This window comes from Miniopterus natalensis, chromosome 2, assembly GCF_054644295.1.
Source record: "Miniopterus natalensis isolate mMinNat1 chromosome 2, mMinNat1.hap1, whole genome shotgun sequence".
In the NCBI taxonomy this organism is placed as follows: Eukaryota; Metazoa; Chordata; class Mammalia; order Chiroptera; family Miniopteridae; genus Miniopterus; species Miniopterus natalensis.
The window spans coordinates 132,116,033-132,138,708 of NC_142082.1; the positions used below are offsets into that span (position 1 = coordinate 132,116,033).

General features: G+C 38.7%; 1 protein-coding gene across 1 annotated transcript; it reads left to right on the plus strand.

Annotated features, from left to right (window-relative positions):
- Positions 1-121: 121 nt before the first annotated feature.
- Positions 122-20,871, plus strand: KICS2 (KICSTOR subunit 2). Its single transcript, XM_016199769.2, has 3 exons — positions 122-371; positions 10,005-10,290; positions 19,804-20,871. The coding sequence occupies exons 1-3, from the start codon at positions 137-139 to the stop codon at positions 20,618-20,620; spliced, it is 1,338 nt and encodes a 445-aa protein (XP_016055255.1). The 5' UTR covers positions 122-136; the 3' UTR covers positions 20,621-20,871.
- Positions 20,872-22,676: the final 1,805 nt, after the last annotated feature.

Sequence of the window (22,676 nt, forward strand, 5' to 3'; positions counted from 1 at the left end):
CGTCCCGGCGGCAGCGCGCTCACGAGCCCGCCGCTTGCGGCGGTCGCGCGCACGCCGGCTTGTACGCACGTTCCCTGAGAACCCGGAAGTGCGAGGGAGAGCCGAGCCACGTGGGTGGAGCTGGAGCGCAGCTCGCATGGGGGAGTCTATCCCGCTGGCCGCCCCGGTGCCGGTGGAACAGGCTGTGCTGGAGACGTTCTTCTCTCACCTGGGTATCTTCTCTTACGACAAGGCCAAGGACAATGTGGAGAAGGAACGAGAGGCCAACAAGAGCGCGGGGGGCAGCTGGCTGTCGCTGCTGGCGGCCTTGGCCCACCTGGCCGCGGCCGAGAAGGTCTATCACAGCCTCACCTACCTGGGGCAGAAACTAGGTACCTCCGCCCCGCCCCCCCGTGACCCTTGAGGAGGAAGGAAAGGGGGTATATTCCCCGGTCGGCAGTGGCTTGGGTTCCCCGTTTCTGTCACTTCTAGCTGCAGGCTCATCTCCGCACTCCCAGGTCTCCTCCCACTGTTCCCTTCCTTCCCTCCGCTTCCACAAGCCCCGCCCACCGGCCTCCGCTGTGGCTAGATTGGCGGATGGGGTGGATGCTCTTTGCAGGGCTGTGCCCCCAAACCCCATGGATATATCTGTTTTTCCCAGTGCATGGATTGGTGCCATAAGTGAGAAGTTAAGCAAACTTTATGTCCTCTCTCTTCTAATCAGTGACACTGCCGCCAGAGGAGCAAAACTTGGCAGTACAACCTAGTAAGAGTTAATGAACACAACTGTCGGGCTTCTTAAGGTTAAGGTCCCTGAGAGTTACTGATGGAGTTCCTACCTCCTTTTCGTAGGTAGGCCCACAATAAATATTTAATGAATGAAGAAGTAAATGAATACTGGACAGGAAAGACAGGAAATATGCCTAACACTAGCAAGAGGGGACTTACAGGGAATATGGTAAACACTCTTATCCCATGATAAATCTTGCCCCTGAAAATAAGATGCAAGAGTAGATTCAATTGATTTGAACTAGGAGAAACAATTAGTATAAGTAGATCAGAAGGAAATAATATATGTGAAAGCCAAGGGCTCTTATACAAGATATTGCTACTTATAATTACCCATTATAAATATTATGAATCCCAGAGCTTTCACAGTTGTTTAGTACTTTGGCCTATTTTAGACGCTTAAATTGTCAGAGACACAGGTTCTGGTATGAATGAAGGACACATATATACAGTATAGAATAGAAATGTAAAATTGAGTTCAGATTCCATTTTGATTCCCCTTGACTCCCAGTTTCCTTAAATTGCCTGAAGGTGCCCATGCACGCACATCTTTTCAGTGAACACTCAAGGAGCAAGGCTTTCTGAGATCTTAACTTCTGCCTTAGCTCTTCAAATAATAACTTGTTATTTAGTACATTGACTTATTGGCAAAAACTGATCAGGTAGTTTCACCTTGTGCATTTTTTCTTCCCGTTTATAGTGGCACTTCTCACAGATTTGCAATTTCTGTTGCAGTGTTGTTATTTCACTTTCTACAGATTGGCAAGTTGTGTACGTGCAATTGTGTGAGGAGGTGACAAAGCCCAAACCAGAATACATGCTTTTGAACTGTCAGATTGTGTTTGTATCCATGATTTATAAAAAAAAAAAAAAAAAAATGTGTATATGTATTATAATTTACATATATATGTAAGTGGGGAGGATTCTGACTAAAATTGAAGGTGGGTAATTTTCTGGCAGTTTCAGTTGTTTTTAGATTCCGCCTCCTTGTAAAGTGTGGTGATTGACCTCAGTGCCATGATTCTTAATTTTTTTAAGCTTTTCTATGAGAATTTAATTAAACCTGTGGACTTACTCCCCAGAAAAATATACATGTAATACAGTTTTGCATATAATCTAAGAGGATTCGGTTGGATTTCCTAATGCCTATTTATGCACCCCTATTAAAAAAAATTTGCTACTCTAGTTTACATTGTATGTGCCCAATTTTAGGTAAACAAAACTGGCTGCCCTGTGTATAAGAACATGTGTAAGGCCATCATTGTCTCTGACTTGGGTTCTGTGAAGTAGTCCTTAGTATACAAAATGATTGGTTCTGCATGGACCTCACCTTGCATAGATGAGCTTGAGCTCTATGCCTTTAAATTGACCCATGGAGCATTTTACACTGTGAAACATGCCTAGACACTGTTCAGGCTCCCAGGTGACCTGTCATTTCTGAGTACATGGTCTGAAAATGGCGTGTACTTAACTTTAATGCCTCTTAACTTATTCACATGTATAATAAATGTGTAGGTTCCAGATGTTAAATTTTAACTTTGTAAATATCTTACAGTTTTTTTGGTACTGGAATGTTTGTGATATTAACACACTTATAATATGACTTCATGATTATTGGGTTGACTCTCCATTTTCTTAAAAAATATTTGTGTTGCCATTTGAAACATTCCCATGTTCTTCAACTGCTTTGCTAATTAGAATGGTTCTATGGTTTTCTTTAAAAAGCAAAACAAAATGCTTATACTTATTTTTTAAACATTTAAAACCTGGTTCAAAAAAGTGAGTTTTTGGCCTCGCTCTGTGACTGGTGTTTATTGGAGACCTTAGCAGTGAACTCTGATTATAGATGTCTTTTAGACAAAGGACAGACCTGACTAGAGCTTTCTGTTCCAGTCTTGGCTCACTTGTGAAAAACTTTGGGTGGACCCCTTATCTTGCAGCCTTCTCTTTCCTTTGAGGGGAGAATATCCCTGTTTGGGGAAGGATCAGTGACTCAGTGCCTGTGGAGGATTTTAGAAAGTCATACTTTTGTCCCCTTTGTTTTGTTACTGGAGAGTTTCCCCAACCTCTGGTTGCTGGAATTTAGCATGGTAGAAAAATGACTTAACTTGAGAACTGATGTTTAAAAATTTTCAAGAAGCTGTAGAATAAAATACCCAATTAGATGTTTTACATGCTCCTTTAATATGCTTACTTATTACTTGAAATTTCATGTGTGAGACAGACTGTTGAAATTTTGAGAAATAATGAGTATTCATAAATAGAGCCTTTTGGAACTAAAGCAAAATAATCATATTTTGTAAATTCAATAAATTGAAAAGAGAAAGAATTCTGGTGTGCCTGGAAAGCTAATTCCCATTTCATATTCCTAACCAGGCTAGTCAATAGGATTATGAAAGCTTTGAGAAGAGAGAACTGTATAAGGAAATGGCATTGGTAGTCGTTCCCTTCCTTATGGTGTTACTTTACTTGTTTTCACATACTAGTGATTGATGTTTATTGATAAGCTTTTAAAGATATCCTTTGTTTTTATGTCATGTTTAACTCCCCCATGTAAGGGTAATCTGATGAAGGAAGGTATGTCTTTTTCACCAAGAGTTAATACTTTCACCAAGGCCACACTGTTTAACACTGGAAGTGAGTACACAGTTGAGGTCACCTAGCTCTGTCAAATAGCTATTCCTTTTACAGGACTTGAAACTCTGAATTACCATAGAGTTTCAGAGGCTCAACTATGTAGTGTTGAGTGTTTTCTTACATCAGTTATAAATGGAAGGGAAAGGGATTAGCATTATTGAATATGTGCTTTGCTCCAGGTACATTACATACCATATGTTACTTCATTTTGTCTTCTTAGCAGCTTTATTACTAATTTTGTGTTTAAAACAACAATTAAGGTTCAGGGTGGCTAATTCATTAGTATGTCACACAGCTTGTAAGTTTGGAAGCTGAGATTTAGAACCAAATTGGTCAGACTTTCAGAGCTTTTAGGTTTTACATGGTACTCTTATTATCTTCCTAACCTAAGAAATTTTGTTCTAGACCTTGGCACAGAGGTCTGTTTATTCCATACCGTCACTTTACAAAATCTGCAAAGCTAGACTAAATGTGGGCATGGAAGGAAGGCAAACCCTCCAGGGCACAGTCCTGTATGGGATGTTGGTGTCAGGGTCAATCTACCTGTACCTATGGATTTTGCTGCTGTTAGGAGAAATGATGTGAATGCTAGTCAGTCTGTTTAAGCAGTATATTGGAGAAAACGGTTTTTAAGTACTATTTGTTTGTCTGTGGAATCAGTAGTAATTAGGGTGACCAACCTTCTAGATTTGCCCAGATTGATGGGGTTCCCAGTACATGGGACTAAGGGAGGATTTCCCAAGGAGCAACACTTTCAGTGCTAAAATCTGGAAAGTCATGGATAAGCTGGGACAAGGTGGTCACCATAGTAGTAAGGAATATAAGATTCATTTCTTTTTTTTAAGAAATAAAACACCATAGGTTAAAAAAAAAAAAGTGCTTTAATATCCACCCCCCTCCCACCCTCAAGCAATAGCATCCTGGGACTTAAACTATCCTTCCAATTCTGAATCCTTCTGTTTAGTCCTCTTATAAAAGGAAAGTTAAAGTAGATTTAAGGTCATCAAAAACAAAAACTTTGGTCAGGGGCCTATCACTTGTTTTTTACATTTTCACTGCCACAAAACTCCATATTTCTGTGTCCTCCAATCCAAACAGACGTGCACGGCCCCTTATAAAGTGAAGGATGCAAAGTAGGATATGTTGACTGTTTCAGTGAACAGAGTTTGTGAAGTGCCTTCTATTTTAGCACTTGGTTGCATTTGGTTGACTTCTAACATTTCACTTTCCTAGATTTAGAAAAGATCTGTGTATGTATTTGTTTATTTCTTTTACATTTTTATTTTTCAGTTACAGTTGACATAGAATATTATATTAGTTTCAGGTATACCCCAGTGATTAGACATTATATAGTTTACTACGTGATCATCCCAATAAATCTCCTACCCATCTGACATCATACATAGTTACTAGAATAGTATTGACTATATTCCCTATCCTGTACTTTACATCTCCATGACTGTTCTGTAACAATCAATTTGTACTTCTAAATCCCTTCACCTTTTCCACCCATCCCCCAACCTCCCTCCCATTGGGCAACCGTCAGAATGTTCTCTGTATCTATGAGCCTGTTTCTGTCCTGCTTGTTCATTTATTTTGTTTTTTAGATTCAATTGCTGATAGATATGTATTTATTGCCATTTTATTGTTCATATGTTATAAATTTTTTTTCTTTTTCTTCTTAAAGAAGACCCTTTAACATTTCATGTAATACTGGTTTGGTGGTGGTGAACTCCTTTAGCTTTTTCTTGTCTGGAAAGCTCTTTATCTGTCCTTTGATTCTAAATGATAGCTTTGCTGGGTCAAATAATTTTGGTTGCAGGTCCTTGCTTTTCATCACCTTGAATAATTTTTGCCAATCCCTTCTGGCCTGCAGAGTTTCTGTTTAGAAATCAGCTGGCAGTCTTTTTTTTTTTTTTTTTTGGTCTCCCAGAATTTGTTTATTTTATTTAAAATTTATCTTTATTGTTGAAAGAATTACAGATGTCCCCCTTTTCCCCCCATTGGTCCCCTCCCCCCAGGCCTTCACCCCAGTGTTGTCTGTGTCTATGGTTTATGCATATATGCATATAAGTTCTTAGGTTAATCTCTCCCCCCTCCAACCCCCCCAACCCCTGCATTCCCTCTGAGATTTTTCAGTCTGTTCCATGTTTCTATGTCTCTGGATATATTTTATTCATTGGTTTATTTTGTTCATTAGATTCCATATATGAATAAGAGCATGTGATACTTGTCTTTCTCTGACTGGCTTATTTCGATTAGCTTAATACTCTCCAGGTTCCACCATGCTGTCTCAAAGGGTAAGGGATCCTCCTTTTTTAAGCTGCATAGTATTCCACGGTGTAAATGTCCGAGAAGATGCTTGATGTGATTTCAGTCTTCTTGAACTTGTAGAGACTGGCTTTGTGTCCTAATATGTGGTCTGTCTTTGAGAATGTCTCATGTGTACTTGAGTAGCATGCATATTCTGCAGCTTTAGGGGGAAATGTTTTGTAAATTATCAATTAAATCCATCTGATCTAGTGTGTCATTTAGAATCACTGTTTCCTTGTTGATTTTTTGTTTGGAATATCTATCCAGTAAAGTCAGTGAGGTGTTAAAGTCTCCTACTGTGACTGTATTGCTGTCGATCTTGCCTTTAAAGTCCTCCAGAAGTTTTGTTTTCTTTTTCAGCCTGTGTGAGACTTATATTTTGAGGTGGGTCTCTTGTAGACAGCATATATTTGGGTCTTGTTTTCTTATCCATTCAGCTACCCTATGTCCTTTGATTGGAACCTTTAATACATTTATATTTAAGGTTATTATTGATAGGTACTTATCTATTGCCATTTTATTTCTTTATGCCTATGTTTCTTCTTCTCTCTATTTCAACTTATTATAGCGGTCCCTTTAACATTTCTTGCAGTGCTGGCTTGGTGGTAATAAGCTCCTTTAGCCTTTTTTTGTCTGGGAAGCTTTTTATTTCACCATCTATTTTGAATGATAGCCTTACTGGATAGAGTATTGTTGGTTTCAGATCTTTGTTTTGCATTACCTTGAACACTTCATGCCATTCCCTTCTGGCTTGTAGAGTTTCGGATGAGAAATCAGCTGACAGCCTTATGGGAGCTCCTTTGTAGGTAACAGATTGCTTTTCTCTTTCTGCCTTTAGTATTTTCTCTTTGTCTTGAATTTTTGGCATTTTAATTATAATGTGTCTAACTGTGGGTCTCTTTGGGTTCTTCTTGCTTGGGTCTTTCTGTGCCTGCTGAACTTGTGTTGCTTTTTCCTTCACCAGATTAGGGAAGTTTTCTGCCATTATGTCTGCAAACAAGTTCTGTAACCTTGCTTATTTTCTACATTTTCTGGCATTCCTATAATGCGAATATTGTTACATTTCATGTTGTCCCACAGATCCCTTGAACTGTCCTGTTTTTTTTCTTTTTGGTTCTCTGGTTGAGTTATTTTTTTCTACCCTGTCTTCTAATTCACTGATCTGATCCTCAGCTTTCACTAATCTGCTGTTTATTCCTTCCAGTGATTTTTTTATTTCTGCTATGTCATTCTTAATTTCTTTCATAGTTTCCATTTTTTTCCTCATGCTGTTGAGCATCCTTATGATCAGTATTCTGAACTCTATATCTGATAGATTGCTTATCTCCATTTCATTTAGCTCTTCTTCTGGAGAGTTATATTTTCTTCATTATATTAGAGAAGTTTTCCATCATTATTTTTTTACATGGGTTTTCAATTCCTTGCTCTCTCTTTCTTCCTTCTGGCATCCCCATGATGCTAATGTTGGTGTGCTTTAGGTTGTTTTAGAGGCTCCTAACACTATCCTCATTTTTTGGATTCTTTTTTCTTGCTGTTCTGATTGGGTGTTTTTTCCTTATATTCCAAATCGCTGATTTGATTCTTGGCTTCATCTACTCTACTGTTGATTCCCTGTAAATTATTCTCCACTTCAATTAGCCTATCCTTAATTTCTGACTGGTTCTTTTTTATGGTTTCCATGTCATTTAACATGCTGTTGGAGTTCTCACAAAGTTCATTGAGCATCCTTATAACCAGTGTTTTGAACTCTATATCTAGTCTCCATTTCATTTAGTTCTTTTTCTGGAGTTTTGTTCTGTTTTTTCATTTGGGACATGTTTCTTTGTCTCCTCATTTTGGCAGCCTCCATGTGTTGTTGCTGTGTGTTAGGTAGAGCTTCCAAATCTCCCAGGCTTGGTAGAGTGGCCTAATGTAGTAGATGTCCTGTAGGGTCCTGTTCTACTGAGCTGGGCACTCCCAGTGCATGAATCCCCTGTCAGTGTGAGGGAGGATCAGCTGTGCAGGGGCCCACTCTACAGATCAGAACTTACTTCATTGGGGTTCTGGTGTCTGCTGAGTCTGGCCTTTGAGTATGTTGCTTTTGGAGGTGATTGGATGGTGCTTCAATATGGTCTGAAGCTGTCCACTAGGTGTGCTGGTTCTGGGACCTCCCAGGAGTTGCAGGCCAAGGTCATCTGCTGCCTGTGTTCTCCATGGGGCCACCTGGCATGAGCTACAAGCAGTCTGCAGATGGCTGCTACTTATGCCAGTCTTGGAGGTACCCAGGCAAGGCCAAGCTGAGAACAAAGGTCTGGTACTGCTAGTGCCAGGCCCAGGGTCACTTAGTGAGAGATATGGGGCACACTGAGGCCAGATGCTCTTTTGAAAGATTATAGGAACATCTGAAGCATGAGCCAAGACAGGCCATTCATATGGAAAAGCCACTGGAGACAGCTTGAGTGGGCCTGCAGGTTGGGTGGGGCAGAGTCTCAGGGAATCACTAAGCCAGGGTGACCAGTGATAGCCAGGTTGATGGAGACTCAGATATGGCACCCTCTTACTAGTTCTGAGCAGGGAGGGCTCAGAAAAGGAACGATGACCTCTGCTAGCACTTCTGTCTGGGAGAAAACCAGCTGCTCCTCCAACTCTCGCCCTAATGCCAGACAGTTCAGTTTCTCTCCATGTCTCCCTGGTGCCTTTCCAGCTGCTGCCTCTGCACTTACGCACAGAGGGAGTGAGTCAAGTAAGTCCGTGCATGGACCCTTTAAGAGGAACTGCCTGGGACTCCAGCACCCCTTTGTCTCACTCAGCCACAATCCCCACTGTATTTCAGAGCCAGAGGACATGGGAACTTCTTTTCCTGGCACTGGAACCGTGGGCTGGGGAGCCTGGTGTGAAGCTGGGACCCATAGCTCCTCAGGGGAGATATCCACAGCTGAGATATCCCTCCCGAACCTTATCGAGCACATGTGGATGTGAGACCAGCCCGTTTGTGTCTCCCGCCCTCCTCCCAGTCTCAATGTGGCTGCTTCTTTATATTCTCAGTTGTAGGAATTCCATTCAGCTAAATTTCAGGCAGTTCTGAATGATGGTTCTATAGTTTAATTGTAATTTTGATGTGGTTGTGGGAGGAGGTGAGTACCATATTTACCTATGTTGCCATCTTGACCAGAAGCCAAGATTCATTTCTTGAATCATAAGCTGAATAATGAACTAAAAACAACGTTGTGAAATGTTCTACTCATTAGGAGGTTATTTTACAAACCCCTTGATAAGTAATTTCTACTCTTAATTGGTATTTTAGAGTAGTAATAAATTCACTCATTAAAGCATTCTGTTTATATCAATAGAAAACTTAAACTGTGACCCATCTCTGAGATTTTTATGTATCTCCTAAAAATTACGGTTTTTAACCTGCCTGGTTTCTTTTCATTCTCCTTATGTCTTGCCTCTGACCCTTTGGTGGTTTGCAGAATTGCTTAAGGCAGTTATGCAATTGCTTAAGGCATCTATGAAGCTGGCTCGATAATTATTAGAAATGTAGTTGATTATGTATTAATACAGAAGTTAGGAAATGATATCTATGCCATTTGATCCTTTTGACTGTTGAAAAGGATGCATTTGGTCTTGTTTTTTTGCTGATTTCCTTTGGAGCCCCTGTTACAGCTGCAGTTATTTATAATTGCTTGTTGCCCTTAATGATTCACAGTGTGCTGTTTATTAAATCTATATTGTCAACTTTGTCAAGAGTACTAAGATTTCCTTTTTTCCCCTGAGAGCCCAGTAGTCTGTGTTCTTGTATAAGGGAGATCTATGTGTATTTTCCATTTTCTGGTTTGAAAGTAAGATTAAAAGATGAGGTTCAAAGGAAAATGCAACTGTAAAGCAGAAATAAAGGTTTCTGATTTACCAGAAATAACAAGTGTTTCATAATTAGGTGTTCTCATTTGTTTTAAATATATTTATCTGGAAGGAGGACTTTTTAGATCTAGGTTAATTATTCTCTGAAATCAATCTGATTCCTCATTAAAGTGGGATGGGAGAGAATTGGTGCATGGGGAAGGAAATCAATCACGGGTCCATTGCTACACTAATGAGTGGTATGGGACATTTGTTTAATTTACTCCTCAGTGAAATTATCAACCACAAAATATTTAGGTCCTAATCATAGAAGTCAGAGAATGCAATAGATGAAAACTCCCTGAGCGCAACAGGTTCAGAGCCTTTCCTTTTGGATACTGAGAGGTGTTTTGTGCTTTTGGTTTCTCTTCCTTACCTGTCATGTGCTTATGTCATTTGCCTACCAGGGGGCCAGTCTTTCTTCAGCAGGAAGGACTCCATCCGCACCATCTATACTTCCCTGCACAACGAGCTGAAGAAGGTGGTGACTGGCCGTGGCGCCCTGGGTGGGACCGCTCCTCACGTGGAAGAGCTCCTCTCCCACCTGTCAGAGCAGCTCTGCTTCTTCGTCCAGGCTCGGATGGAGATCGCAGACTTCTATGAGAAGATGTACACGCTCAGCACACAGAAGTTCATCAATGCTGAAGAGCTTGTTGGCCTTTTGGACACCATCCTCAAGAAATACAGTTCCAGGTCAGTGTAGGCGAGGAGGGAGGGAGGGAGGGAGGGAGGGATAGAATGCGGCAGCCTCTCAGTCCCATGCAGGCCCTCAGGTTCCCCTCCAAATTCTCATGAAGATCTATGATGAAAACACAGAGGAGAATAGCTGGGTTACATTTTGTATATATTAATTAATCGACAGGTATACATTAGGCACCTTCTTTGGGCTTAGTTAACACCATCCTGGATGGATACTTCTCTAAGCAATAATGAAAAACCAATAACGAAATAAACCTTAAAAGATGTACTATAACTGATTTTGGTGCTTATGAAAAAGTTCATAGAACAAAATAAGAATTGTGTATAAAATAATGTGACTTTTTAACAAACCTCTATTTGAATAAGTACCCCTTCAAAATAATCACCTTGGTAAGTTATCCACTTATTTTTCTCATGTACCTGTTATTTACATGCGTTAGAAACTCCTGTATAATGGCTTTCAGCACCTGTGGCCTAGTTTTGTTTTTGTTTTAAATTTTCTCATAGTGGAGGCAGGCCTCTGTGCTTTTGAGGAGGGCATAATTAAGGAGTTTTCTTTTGATAGTCAAAACGTTATTTGTAGCCAATTTAATTTTTTTTTAAAAAGATGTTGATGGACTAGAAAAGTTATTTGAAGGAAATTGCTATTTATAAAGAAATGAGACTAGTTATAATGTATTGCTCACTGCCTGACCCATGAAGCAATACCAGAAGAATTTGAGAAGCATTGTGAACATCACTGATGTGAATAACCCAGTTTTATTTTTGGTCCATGGAGCCTGGCCTAGTGCCTTGCACATAGTAGGTGCTCAGTAATTTTATGATGGACTAAATGGAAAGTGATTGCTTTGAAGGATACCACTCTTTTGGATATATGAGTTCATATATGTTTGCCTAAAAGAGAATGGTAGATATGTTAACTTATATTCCCAAATGAAAGATAATACTCATCTGATTAATGGACTAGGGAAAGGAGACAAAGTCGGGTGATTAAGACAGACTTCATGGAGGACATAGAATTAGAGATCACTTTTATAGGCAGGTAGGGTTTTAAAAGCAAAGTTAGAAAAGAAGGGAGCAGGTGCTTTTAGACGAGGTGATTTCAGAATACTGAAAGGCCTTAGAGTTTCAGTACCTGCTGGTCTCTCTTCCTGAAACACTCTTGTCCTAGCTGTCTACTCATCATTTAAGTCTCAGTTCAAATGTCAGAGAAGCCTTCTCTCCTTATTCTACCTTTAGTCACTGTTATGTTCCCCTGGTTTATTGTCTTCACATTCCTTCTTGCCATCTGAAGTTACTATTTTTTGCTCAAGTGTCTTTTCTTTTCTCACAACTAGAGTGTGAGCTCTATGCAGCTTCTGTGTCTTCAGCGCCTTGAACAGTCTAGCACATAGTAGGTGTTGATAGGTGTTTGTTGAATGAATAAGTGAATAGTAAATAGTGGGGAACCATGAAAGGTTTTTGAAGACGGAAGTGTTGTGTTCTCATCTTTATCTTAGACTGATTTCTACGGGCACTGGTGTGTGGGATGGGATGGGATGGTGAAGGGAGTGGTTACTGGAGAGAAGGTTAGTTTGGCAGGCTAGTGTGGTAATCCGATCAGTGATAGGGCCTTATGGTTGCAAGACAGTGGAAAAAGAGGTGAAGACAAGACAAGTTACAAGTCTTGGCAACAGGATGGTGGGAGTAATGAGAAGTTTCTATGAAAGATGATTCAGAGATTTTGTACCTTAAATGATAATATCTTTTACAGGATTGAGAAGTCAAAAGGAGCTGGCTTAGAAGGAAGGTAGTGAGCAGAATGTGGAGCAAGTTGAGCAGATTTTCAAATAGAGATTCAGCAGGCAGTTGGAAATGGGAATCTAGAGCTCAGATGAAAAGACAGAAACAGAGAAAACAATTGGAGGTCATCTGTGTGGAGAACTAACATATCAATGTTTCTGTAATACAGCAGCAATTGATTTTTAAGCTTGCAAGAAAAGGAGGGAAATATTTATATATAGCTATTTTGAAGGAAACTAGCACATTATTGAGTGACTACTATATGCCAAGCACTGTGTAGACCCTCTTATATGATATCTGCTTTGAGGTATAGGTGTAGATAGTTCTCCTTTTATGGAGTTTCAGAGAAGTTAAACATGCCCAGGGTCATGCAACTTATCTTTGAAATACTTCGCTGGGACCCCAGAGCCCATATTCTGTATGCATTATTGCTTGTATCAGATAGTAAGATGCTTTTTATCCAGTCCAGGTAAATAATTTATCTCTGTTGATCATTTTGCAAGTCAATAAACAAGATCAATTTTTGTTTATTGAATAAATAATACAGTAAAACTATGAAGTAATAGTCTTCTGTTATGGTAAGATGGAAAACATTGTAAGCACTTACTACCTTTCCCTGCAAGGAGTAAGAGTTGGTACTGCATAAAATCATGTAATGCGCATATCCTCTCTGAGCACAAGGTCGTTAGGTTAATATAGTATTATGTTCTTCCTTTATAAAGGTTTTCGTAATTTTTTTTGTTGAAATTTTTAATCTTAAAGAAAAGTTGCAAGAACAGGATAATGTACATAGAGCTGTAATATGACCAGTAATCCCACTCCTGGGTATAAGTCCAATGAAAAATACAAAATGAAAACATGTCCACACATAAAAACTTTTACAGGAACATTCATAGCAGCATTATTAGTGAGAGCCAAAAGGTGGAAACAACCCAAATCTCCATCAACTGATGGATAAATGGATAAATAAATGTGGTATATTCATACAGTGTGATATTCATACAGTGTATATTCATACAGCGTGATAATACTCAGCAAATGAAAGGAGTGAAGTACTAACGCATGCTGCAACATGGATGAACCTTGTAAAATAATGCTACATGAATGAAGCCATTCACAAAAGATCACATATCGTATCATTCTATTTATATGAAAGGTTCAGAATAGGCAAAGTCGTAGACACAGAAAGTAGATTACGAAATGATAGACGTGGAAAATGGTTGCCTGGGGTTTGAGGGCGGGAGGGAGAATGGGGAGTGACTGCTAATGCATATATGATTTCTTTTTTGGGGCCATGAAACTGTTCTAAAATTATATAATGGTGATGGTTATACAACTCTGAATATATTAAAGCCATTGAATTTTATACTTTAAAGGGTGTATGTTACATATGTGAATTAAATACCAGTAAAACTGTTACTAAAAATATTGTACAGTAAACACATATCCTTTACTTAGATTCACGATTATTAAAATTTTGCCACACTTGTTTTATCTTTCTCTGTATATAATTATATTTTCCTGAGTTGTTTGAAGTCAAATGCAAACATCATGATACTTCACTCCTAAATATTCAGTTGGATCTTCTAAGAACCATACAAAACTATAACATAGTTTCCACACACAAAATTTAACACTGATTTCTACCATCATCTAATATATAGTCCATATTCAGATCTCCTCAGTTGTCTCCAAAATGTCCTCTATAGTTGTTATTATTATTCTGTATTTTTGAACTTATGATATATTCTAAATTTTCTTTTTGTTTCTTTTAATAGGTAATACATTAACATGACTCAAAATTTATGAAATACAAAAGAATACATAGTGAAAAGTCTACCTACTGCCCCGTTCTTTAGCTACTTAATTCCCTTTCTAAGAAGCGGTGAATGTTAGCAAGTTCTCCCTGCCATGCTGAGAGATAGTCTATGCGTATAAATATACACATTTTCTTTTTTTAAACAAATTTTACATGTGTACAAATTTTGTCTTATAAATGTTATATTTCTTTCAAGTCTGATTAGTATATATATTTTTAAATAAAGTAATTGTTTGAAAACCAAAAAAGTACATTTAGAGATATAATTCTCAAGGGGAAGAGATCTCGTGTGGTGATTGCTAAATGCTAACATGAAAGTGGTTTGCTGACCCATCTCAGAAGCTTAAGAAAATAGTCATACCTGGTTGGGCCCCTCCTCTTTTTCCCTAAGAGGATAAGATTTAGTGATTCTGGATTTGGTGCCCAGAAGTTTGTATGTTTTGAAAGCTCCTTGTGATACTGACACATAGCCTGCATGAAAAAAATTATTTGGAAAAATAGGAGAAAGACACCAACTCTAGGATACACTGAGTAGTGAACCTTGCAGAAATGTGTGCGTGCGTGTATGTGTGCATGTGTGTGTCTCCTAGAAGTGATTACTACGATTTAACTGTTTTCACTTTTATTTTATTAGATTTGTGATCTATCATTTTTGAACTTTCTTTGAAACATCTCATTTCCCAGAGGCTTGCGAATTACTCCCATGTCCTGCAAAAGCGTGGACTGCATTCTGGAAACTCTTAGGCAGCGCGTCGCTGTGTCCATCAGCCTTCGGGTTGGAAGCTGATGGACGCGGGGGAGCTGGGCTGCAATACCACACATAGTCCATGGATGTTTTCATCTGTAGTCTTCTTCTTCTACCCATACTGCCTTTCTCTAATCATTACGGAATTGCTGATCACAGATACATCCTAGCCAGAAAGTTATTTAAATTAGAGGCTGTGGGTTAATTTGCACAACATAAATTTTGAAAAGTTGAAATTCTGTATACTATATTGATTTTCTTTGGGAAGTGGGATTATTTTAGGTATAAATGAACATGATTTACCCTTTGCTAGTATAACATTCTTTTTTTTTACAGACTTTTTGATTTGGCATCTGTGCTGCACCAAGCACATTTCTTTCATGGTCCCAATGTTCTAGAGAAATAATTCATATTTTGCTATTCTGTTGTATTGAAAGAGTTAATCTTTTTCTTAAAGGACCCAATTTATCTTTCAGGGAATGCTTATTTGCCCCAATATATCTGATCCATGTCAGAACACTTATAAAAAATTGTGAGAATCTTTCATCTTTTAAACCATGGAATCCTTTGTATTAAAAAATTAACACATGATATATAGCGTGGAGTCTAAACCTCTGGCCCTGATTTGAAATGTAGATCTTGTGTGAGTTATTGCAATGTCCAGTCTGCTTTCATTCAAAGATGAATGGAAAGTATGTTTGGTTTTTTTCTCTGCAAGCCATTGTGTTCAGAGTAGAAAGGCATTAAAGGTTTCCTCTTTTGGTAACCTTATTACATTATTATACAAATACTTATTTAAGAATCACAGTCATTTATGAGGCTGCGTTTCAAATTGAATAACATTATTCATATAAGAGTTTTATGTGTCTTCTAGAAGAAAAAACATGAATTTAGCTCATTTAGGACCAGAGCATATACTGTTCCTTGAATACTCTTGAGGAGAGATAGAACTAGGTTACTTTCCAAGGAAGCATCAGTGAAATGTTTTTTGAATCTGTAGAATTTGTTTTTACTTTATCTGTTTTATACAGTGAGCATAAAACAAAATTCTGGCTAATTTTTTTGTTTTGTGGGCAAAACAAAACTGGAAGATAGATTTAATGCAAATTAATATTTACTCTCCTGAATCAAGAATATAGTTTTAAGAAATAATGCTTTTAAAGAAGTCAGCAATTATTTTTACATTCTAGACAGCTTTTCAAAATTCCTCTGGTATGGGAATACTATACCGTTTATTCTTTCATCATAATTTTATAACTAGAATTTAAAGAACTTTTTTTAGTTATATTAAATTTCTATTTGCATTTTTTATCTAAATACTTCAAATGATAGAATTCTCACCAAGGCAGAACTATGATTTGTTGAGGCTTTATGCCCTTTTTTCTTCAGAAAGGGATTTGTGATGATAAGACTGTTATCGAAACAATTGTGTGTATAGTTCAACAGGGTTAATTATATCACTCACTGAAAATTTCCTAAGCAAAACCAATGAGGGCAATTTCTGTGAGATGCATTCTACTCCAGGCACTTAACAGTGCAGACTGAAGGCCTTTTGTGATCTTGCCCCAGCCTATCTTTTAGATTCATCTAAGGCCCACCAGATGCCTCAAATTGCAGCCAGACTCTTAATAAAAAGGAAGAAGCCTCAGAGAAATCTTTTCCCATTTTCTACCTTGGTTCATATTATTTATTTTGCTTAGAATGTCCTCGAATTTGTAGAGAAGGAAAAATATCTATTTTCTCTACCTTTCTAAGTTCTCAGCTGGGATCCCTTTAGCAAAAGATTAACAAGAGAAAAGCATACAAAGGCATTTAATATAAATTTTATGTGACAGGAAGCCTTCATAAGAAATGACCAAAGAAGCCCTTACACCTGTGTTTTTATGGTAGATTTGATGAAGAGGGGAAAGTTGAAAAAGGAAAGAGCAAGGCCTGTTCATTCAGCTTCTTCTCTGTGCCCCTTAGTCTTTGGAGATAAAGGTGCTCCTTTACTCGGGGCATGAGGATGGCACCTTTCACTTGAGACATTTATGACCCGATTCAGGGGAGAGTCAGCAAGTCCTTCCTGCACATGTGGTTTCTCAAATTCCTTCAGCTTAAAATATTCAGTATCGAAATTATTAAAGATTTTGCTTACCTTGGTTCAGTCATCAATTTAAATGGAGACTGTAGCCAAGAAATCAAAAGAAGGCTGAGACTCAGAAGGGCAGCAGTGGGAGAATTAGGAAAGATCATCAAGAACAATGATGTGTCATTAGAGACCAAGGCTAAGATCATCCACACCCTCACATTCCCAATTACTACCTATGGATGTAAAAGTTGGACAGTGAAGAAAGCTTAAAGGGAAAAAAAAGATCCATTTGAAACATACTGTTGGAGGAGAGCTCTACGGATACCCTGGACCACCAGAAAGACTAACTAGTAGGTCTTAGAGCAAATTAAGCCTGGAACAGCACGGGAGGTAAAAATGACAAAACTGAAGCTGTCCTACTTCAGGCACATCATGAGAAGGCAGGGGTCTTTGGAAAAAAGAATACTGAGAAAAATAGAAGGCAGCAGGAAAAGAGGAAGAACAAATACGAGATGGACTGACTCCATAAAAGAAGCCTAGGTGTGAGTCTCCAGGAGCTAAACAGGGCTGTTGAGGACAGGACATTGTGGCATCACTCATTCATGGGGTCATCAGGAATCAGAGCTGACTCAGGCATGTACCATATTTTGGAATAGCATATGCTGAATTGCTTCACATTGTTCTATCATGTATCATTTAGCTACTGCCACAATCATTCTATGTAACCGTCACCCCGAAATTCACACTTACAGGCTTGCAGGTCTATTTTCAGAGTTGCTTGCCTGGGCTAATCTTAGCTGGGTAGCTTAACACTGTCGGTCTCACTAGCCTTGGCTTATTGCTGTGAGCTTTCGGTTTAGTCTGCTCCGCAGTGTTCATTCTGAGCCCAAGGTTAGAAGGGAAGCAGGTATTCATGGCCATGGCCAAAGTGCAAAAGAGCAAGCCTAGCTAAGCTCACTTTAAGCCTTTGCTTACATCAGATCTGTCAACATCCCTTGGCCAAAGCAAGTCACATCGCCCAGTCCATCCATAGTCCAGAGTGGGAAAATACACTTCTCCTCAGGTGGGAGAAGCTTCAGAGTCACATGGCAAAGGTGGAATCAGCAGTGGTTACGAATTAGGACCAGAAATGTAAGCCCTTATCTTCACATAGCTAAATCCTACCTGGTTTTTGTCTTAAAAATTGATTCTACCTGGTCTTTAGGCTTTATGGCTCAGTTCAAATCCTGTCTCTATGGCCTGTACAATCTTTCAACCATAGGAATTGCTCCTTCTTCTAAATGGTTATTTTATTTGTACTCCTCATACTTTGGATTTATATCCATTATAAATCCTCTTTCTAGTCTGGGAGGTCCTGCAGGGCAAACTTCTGGCTAACTCACCTAAAAACTAGTAAACTAATTGTTTTAAATGAGAGGATATTACAGGTGTGTGTTTTTTTTATTGTGGTAAAATATAAATAACATAGAATTTACCTTTTTAACCATTTTTAAATGTACAGTTTTGTGGCATTTAGAACATTCACATTATTGTACTATATTTATTTTTAATTGGTCTTCTGACTCCTCACATGCATGGAACCTGCATGCATCTTTTAGAAGGAACTCCTTGATAGGGATTTACTGTAAAGGAAGGAGTGAACCCATGCATGCGCACTCTCTTTTTCTGGCTTTTAAAAAAAATTTGATTTTAGAGAGAGAGGAAGGGAGAGAGGAGAGAGAGAGAGAAGGAAAGAAATAATGATTTGTTGTTCCACATATTTATGCATTCATTGGTGGTTTCTTGTATGCCCTGACCAGGGATGGAACCCACAACCTTGGCGTATCAGGATGACACTAACCAACTGAGTACCCAGCCCGGGCTCTTTTTTGACTTTTTAAAAAGCAGATGTTCTCTGCAAATAGTTATCAATTTATTCTGTATTCAGACTCGTTCAAGTTTGTTTTCATAACTGAGGTGTATATTTTTGGATTACAACAGTTTAATAGATCCCCCTATAGCAGCAATTTTCAACTGGTGTGCCGCTGGAATTTTATAACAAGTAGAAATGAAATCACTACTACCTTGGCCTTCTTTGCAATATCATTGCCTTTCTAATTATTATTTAATGTCTAGAGAAAATGAGAAGAATGGGAATGTGGCTCAAGCTAAGAAGGGATCAGATGATTCAATCCTTTTAAAGGATTTTGGATTTTACCCTAAGATGAATGGAAATGATAGAACTGTTAGATACTTTTTGTTTAGCTACCATTTTGTTTTTAACCACGATTAAATATAAAGGGAATTTGGGAACTAGAATAAGGGCTCTCTGGTAAATGTTTTGTTCATTGAGTAAACATTTTTTGATTATATACTCTGTTTCAGGCATAGGCTTATAGTCTGTACTTTTATCTGAAAAACAGGTTTAATCATACCTTACCGAGTTACTGTGAACATTAAGTAAGTTTAGAGTGTTATGTGCACACTCAAGAGATGTTTTAGTGACCTTTTCATTATTTGCATCTCTTTATGACCACAGCCCGAAAGGAAGATGACTTGTTTTGATGATAATGTTAGTCATACAATTACCAGAATAAATAAAATAAGTTAAGAAAGAATTATAGCTAATTTAATTTCCCTGTATTTAAAAAGATGGTAGCCACTATTTTTTTTTAAATGTCAGGCAACTGCCATAGGAGAATATGATGCTGACATAATTCTGAAATGGTGAAGTTATGTCAGAATAAATTTTTTTAATGTTTTTATTTTTTTAGAGAGAGGAAGAGAGAAGGAGAGAGAGAAACATTTATTGGCTGCTTCCTGCACACCCCTTACTGGGGATCAAGCCTGCAACCTGGGTATGTGCACCTACTGGGAATCGAACCAGCGACCTCTCAGTACAGGGATGATGCTGAACTAACTGAGCCACACCAGCTAGGGCCACAGTGAATTTTTAAATACGTCAACAAGGAATCCTTCCATTTTTCCTTCCCCTGCCCCCAAATGTAATATTATTTGTCTGACCACACTTTTTTTTTTTTTTGAGGGTAGAATATGTCAGCATGGAGTAATATTTCCACTTATTTCTATTCATTTCCCTTCCCCCTTCAGATTTCACCACCCAATCCTCAGCCCTTTGGAAAGCAGTTTCCAGCTGGAAGTCGATGTCCTGAGTCATCTCCTGAAGGCCCAGGCTCAGGTCTCAGAGTGGAAGTTCCTGCCGTCTCTGGTTAACTTGCACAGTGCTCACACCAAACTGCAGACCTGGGGCCAGATCTTCGAAAAGCAGCGGGAGACCAAGAAACATCTGTTTGGAGGGCAGTCTCAGAAGGCCGTTCAGCCCCCACACCTTTTCCTTTGGCTGATGAAACTCAAAAACATGCTTCTTGCCAAATTTAGCTTTTACTTTCATGAGGCACTAAGCCGACAAACGACTGCTTCAGAAATGAAAACGTTGACTGCAAAAGCCAACCCAGACCTGTTTGGAAAGATATCTAGCTTCATCAGGAAATATGATGCTGCCAACGTATCTTTAATCTTTGACAACCGAGGGTCTGAGAGCTTTCAGGGTCACGGCTATCACCACCCCCACTCCTACAGAGAGGCCCCCAAGGGTGTGGACCAGTATCCAGCCGTGGTGTCTCTGCCGAGCGACAGGCCTGTCATGCACTGGCCCAACGTCATCATGATCATGACAGACCGCACATCCGACCTGAACAGCTTGGAGAAAGTGGTTCACTTCTATGATGACAAAGTTCAGAGCACCTACTTCCTAACCCGCCCAGAACCTCACTTTACCATTGTCGTCATTTTTGAGTCAAAGAAATCTGAGAGAGACTCCCACTTTATTTCCTTCCTCAATGAACTCTCACTTGCCCTTAAGAACCCTAAGGTTTTTGCAAGTCTGAAACCTGGATCCAAAGGTTAGCAGGTTTTTTGTGGGAAAGGTTTTCAAGATAAGAATTTGTGTTCTTAATTGCTCTAATGATCTACAATGATCTGTGATTAGAGTTTCGACCCATTCGTGCTTGTTTCAGAGCTAAAGTAAAGATAAATCCTCCCTAATTATGTCGCACACTTTATATGTAACTGAGGCCAGTTAAATAAACTATCCAAAGAGTATTCTAGGTTACTGTGTATCTCCATGGTACAGCAAAGTACTCTCAGTATTTTCACCTACTTTCCTGTATTTCATGTAGACTGAATATTTATTGGTCTTTGATGTTTCTTTCCAAATGTTGCTTTCCAGATGTTTTATATTCTAAACATTGTGTTCTAATGCCATTCCAAACGCCCCCTCCCTCCCCCTCCTACCCAGATGAGTAATTGGGATAAGATATTAAATGGCCTTTTCAGAATTAAGGACTGTATGTTTCCTATCTCACAAACTAGCCAGTTAATGTGAAGTTACTAGTTTTATGATTCTGATCTATGAATGAATATTTTTGATGCCAAAATTAGAGTCTTGATGAGAAATTTCTACCGGTTATTAAAGTTGAAGGTAAATCAGAGTAGTAGGATACATCAGGTCTAAACAATACAGAAGACCCTACGGCAACTTTACTAGCCATGGGTCCTTTTGGGGTGATCTACACATACCTAAATGCATTTGTTTTTAACTTAGAAAGTTTGAAAATTTCACTCTGTTATAAAGTCCACATAAGCCATCATGTGGGATTTCTTCACCCTTCAGCTTATTATCTGCCTGGCTTTCTGTTTATCACCTTCCTGCTAAAGTGTATGTTCATGTTTGGCTCTATCTCAGGTTATTTTTAGGCTGAAAAAGCATGCAGTCTTGGTTTTTCAGCCACCCTGAGACATTCATGCGACTTAGCCTGCTTTTATAAAATCAAAATGAAATCGCTGCACTTGTTAAAAATCAATTGTGCATTCGAAAGACCTCTTCATAGTTGAGCAATCAACTCAGTACTTAAGCGCATCTGAACTTGGGATTCATGCCTGTCTCCTCCAAATTTTTAGAAGTAGTGCTACATCTTAACACATGCTGCCTTAACCCTTTTCTTCAGTAGGTGTTCAGGAGGAAGAAGGCGTGATGGGGCTGTGCAGACCTTCACTTCTAGCTTATTGATTCAGAATAAAAATAAGCCACAAAGAGTAATTGCGTTATCCTTTGATATTTCCTTCAAAGCTTGTGTGCAGTGTAACAGCCCGATCAGTCCTGTTTCTCGTGATTGCACAAAGCCTGTTTTCCTGGGTGATCACCACGGTCAAGCCAGTAGCTTTGGCAGAGACCAGAGGAGCCCCTTTGAGTCCAGTAGGGGGCCTCCCTCAGCCTGGACCACTTGGAGGAAGAATCCACAAGCCTATTTTCTGGGGAGAACATGTGCTTTCTTTTTTTTCTTTTTCCTTTAAAAATAAAAATAAATGTCATACGATTTGTAAAAAGCCAGTTCGCTTTAAATAGAAAGTAGTGATGTACCTCTCTGCATTTTATTCACTCAGGTCCTATAAAAATCTGAACAGTCTGTACAACTCTGACCTTATATAAAACATTGAAAACAATTGGAACTAAAAAGATCATTTTTCCTCTCTTTTGTGTTTTGCTAAGAAGCTGAAAAATATCCATTGGCATGCATGTATTTTTTTTCCTGGGTAAAACCACCATTAGCCTTAATGATATGGTCTCCTATGTACCTAAAATAAAATATGCTTCAGTGTAACATAAAGAAGAGTGTAAATAAAACATGTATACAATACTTAAAGAACTAGTCCTCGCCTACAACGTATTTGAATTGCACATTTATTTTTAAACATACGTTGGTTCAAGCCAAGAAACAAAGTCGTTTTACTCTGAGATTTGTCCTCTAAATTCAATAATGAAGTGACCTGTAAAGTCTGTTTTGCTAATTGGAAGAGTAAACGTGCGTATTTTCCACAGACTGCTTATTTTGAAATTTGTTCCAAAACCACAGCTTGATCGATTTTTATGGGTAACCGAGAGAGTGAGTCCATCAAGGCGTGTT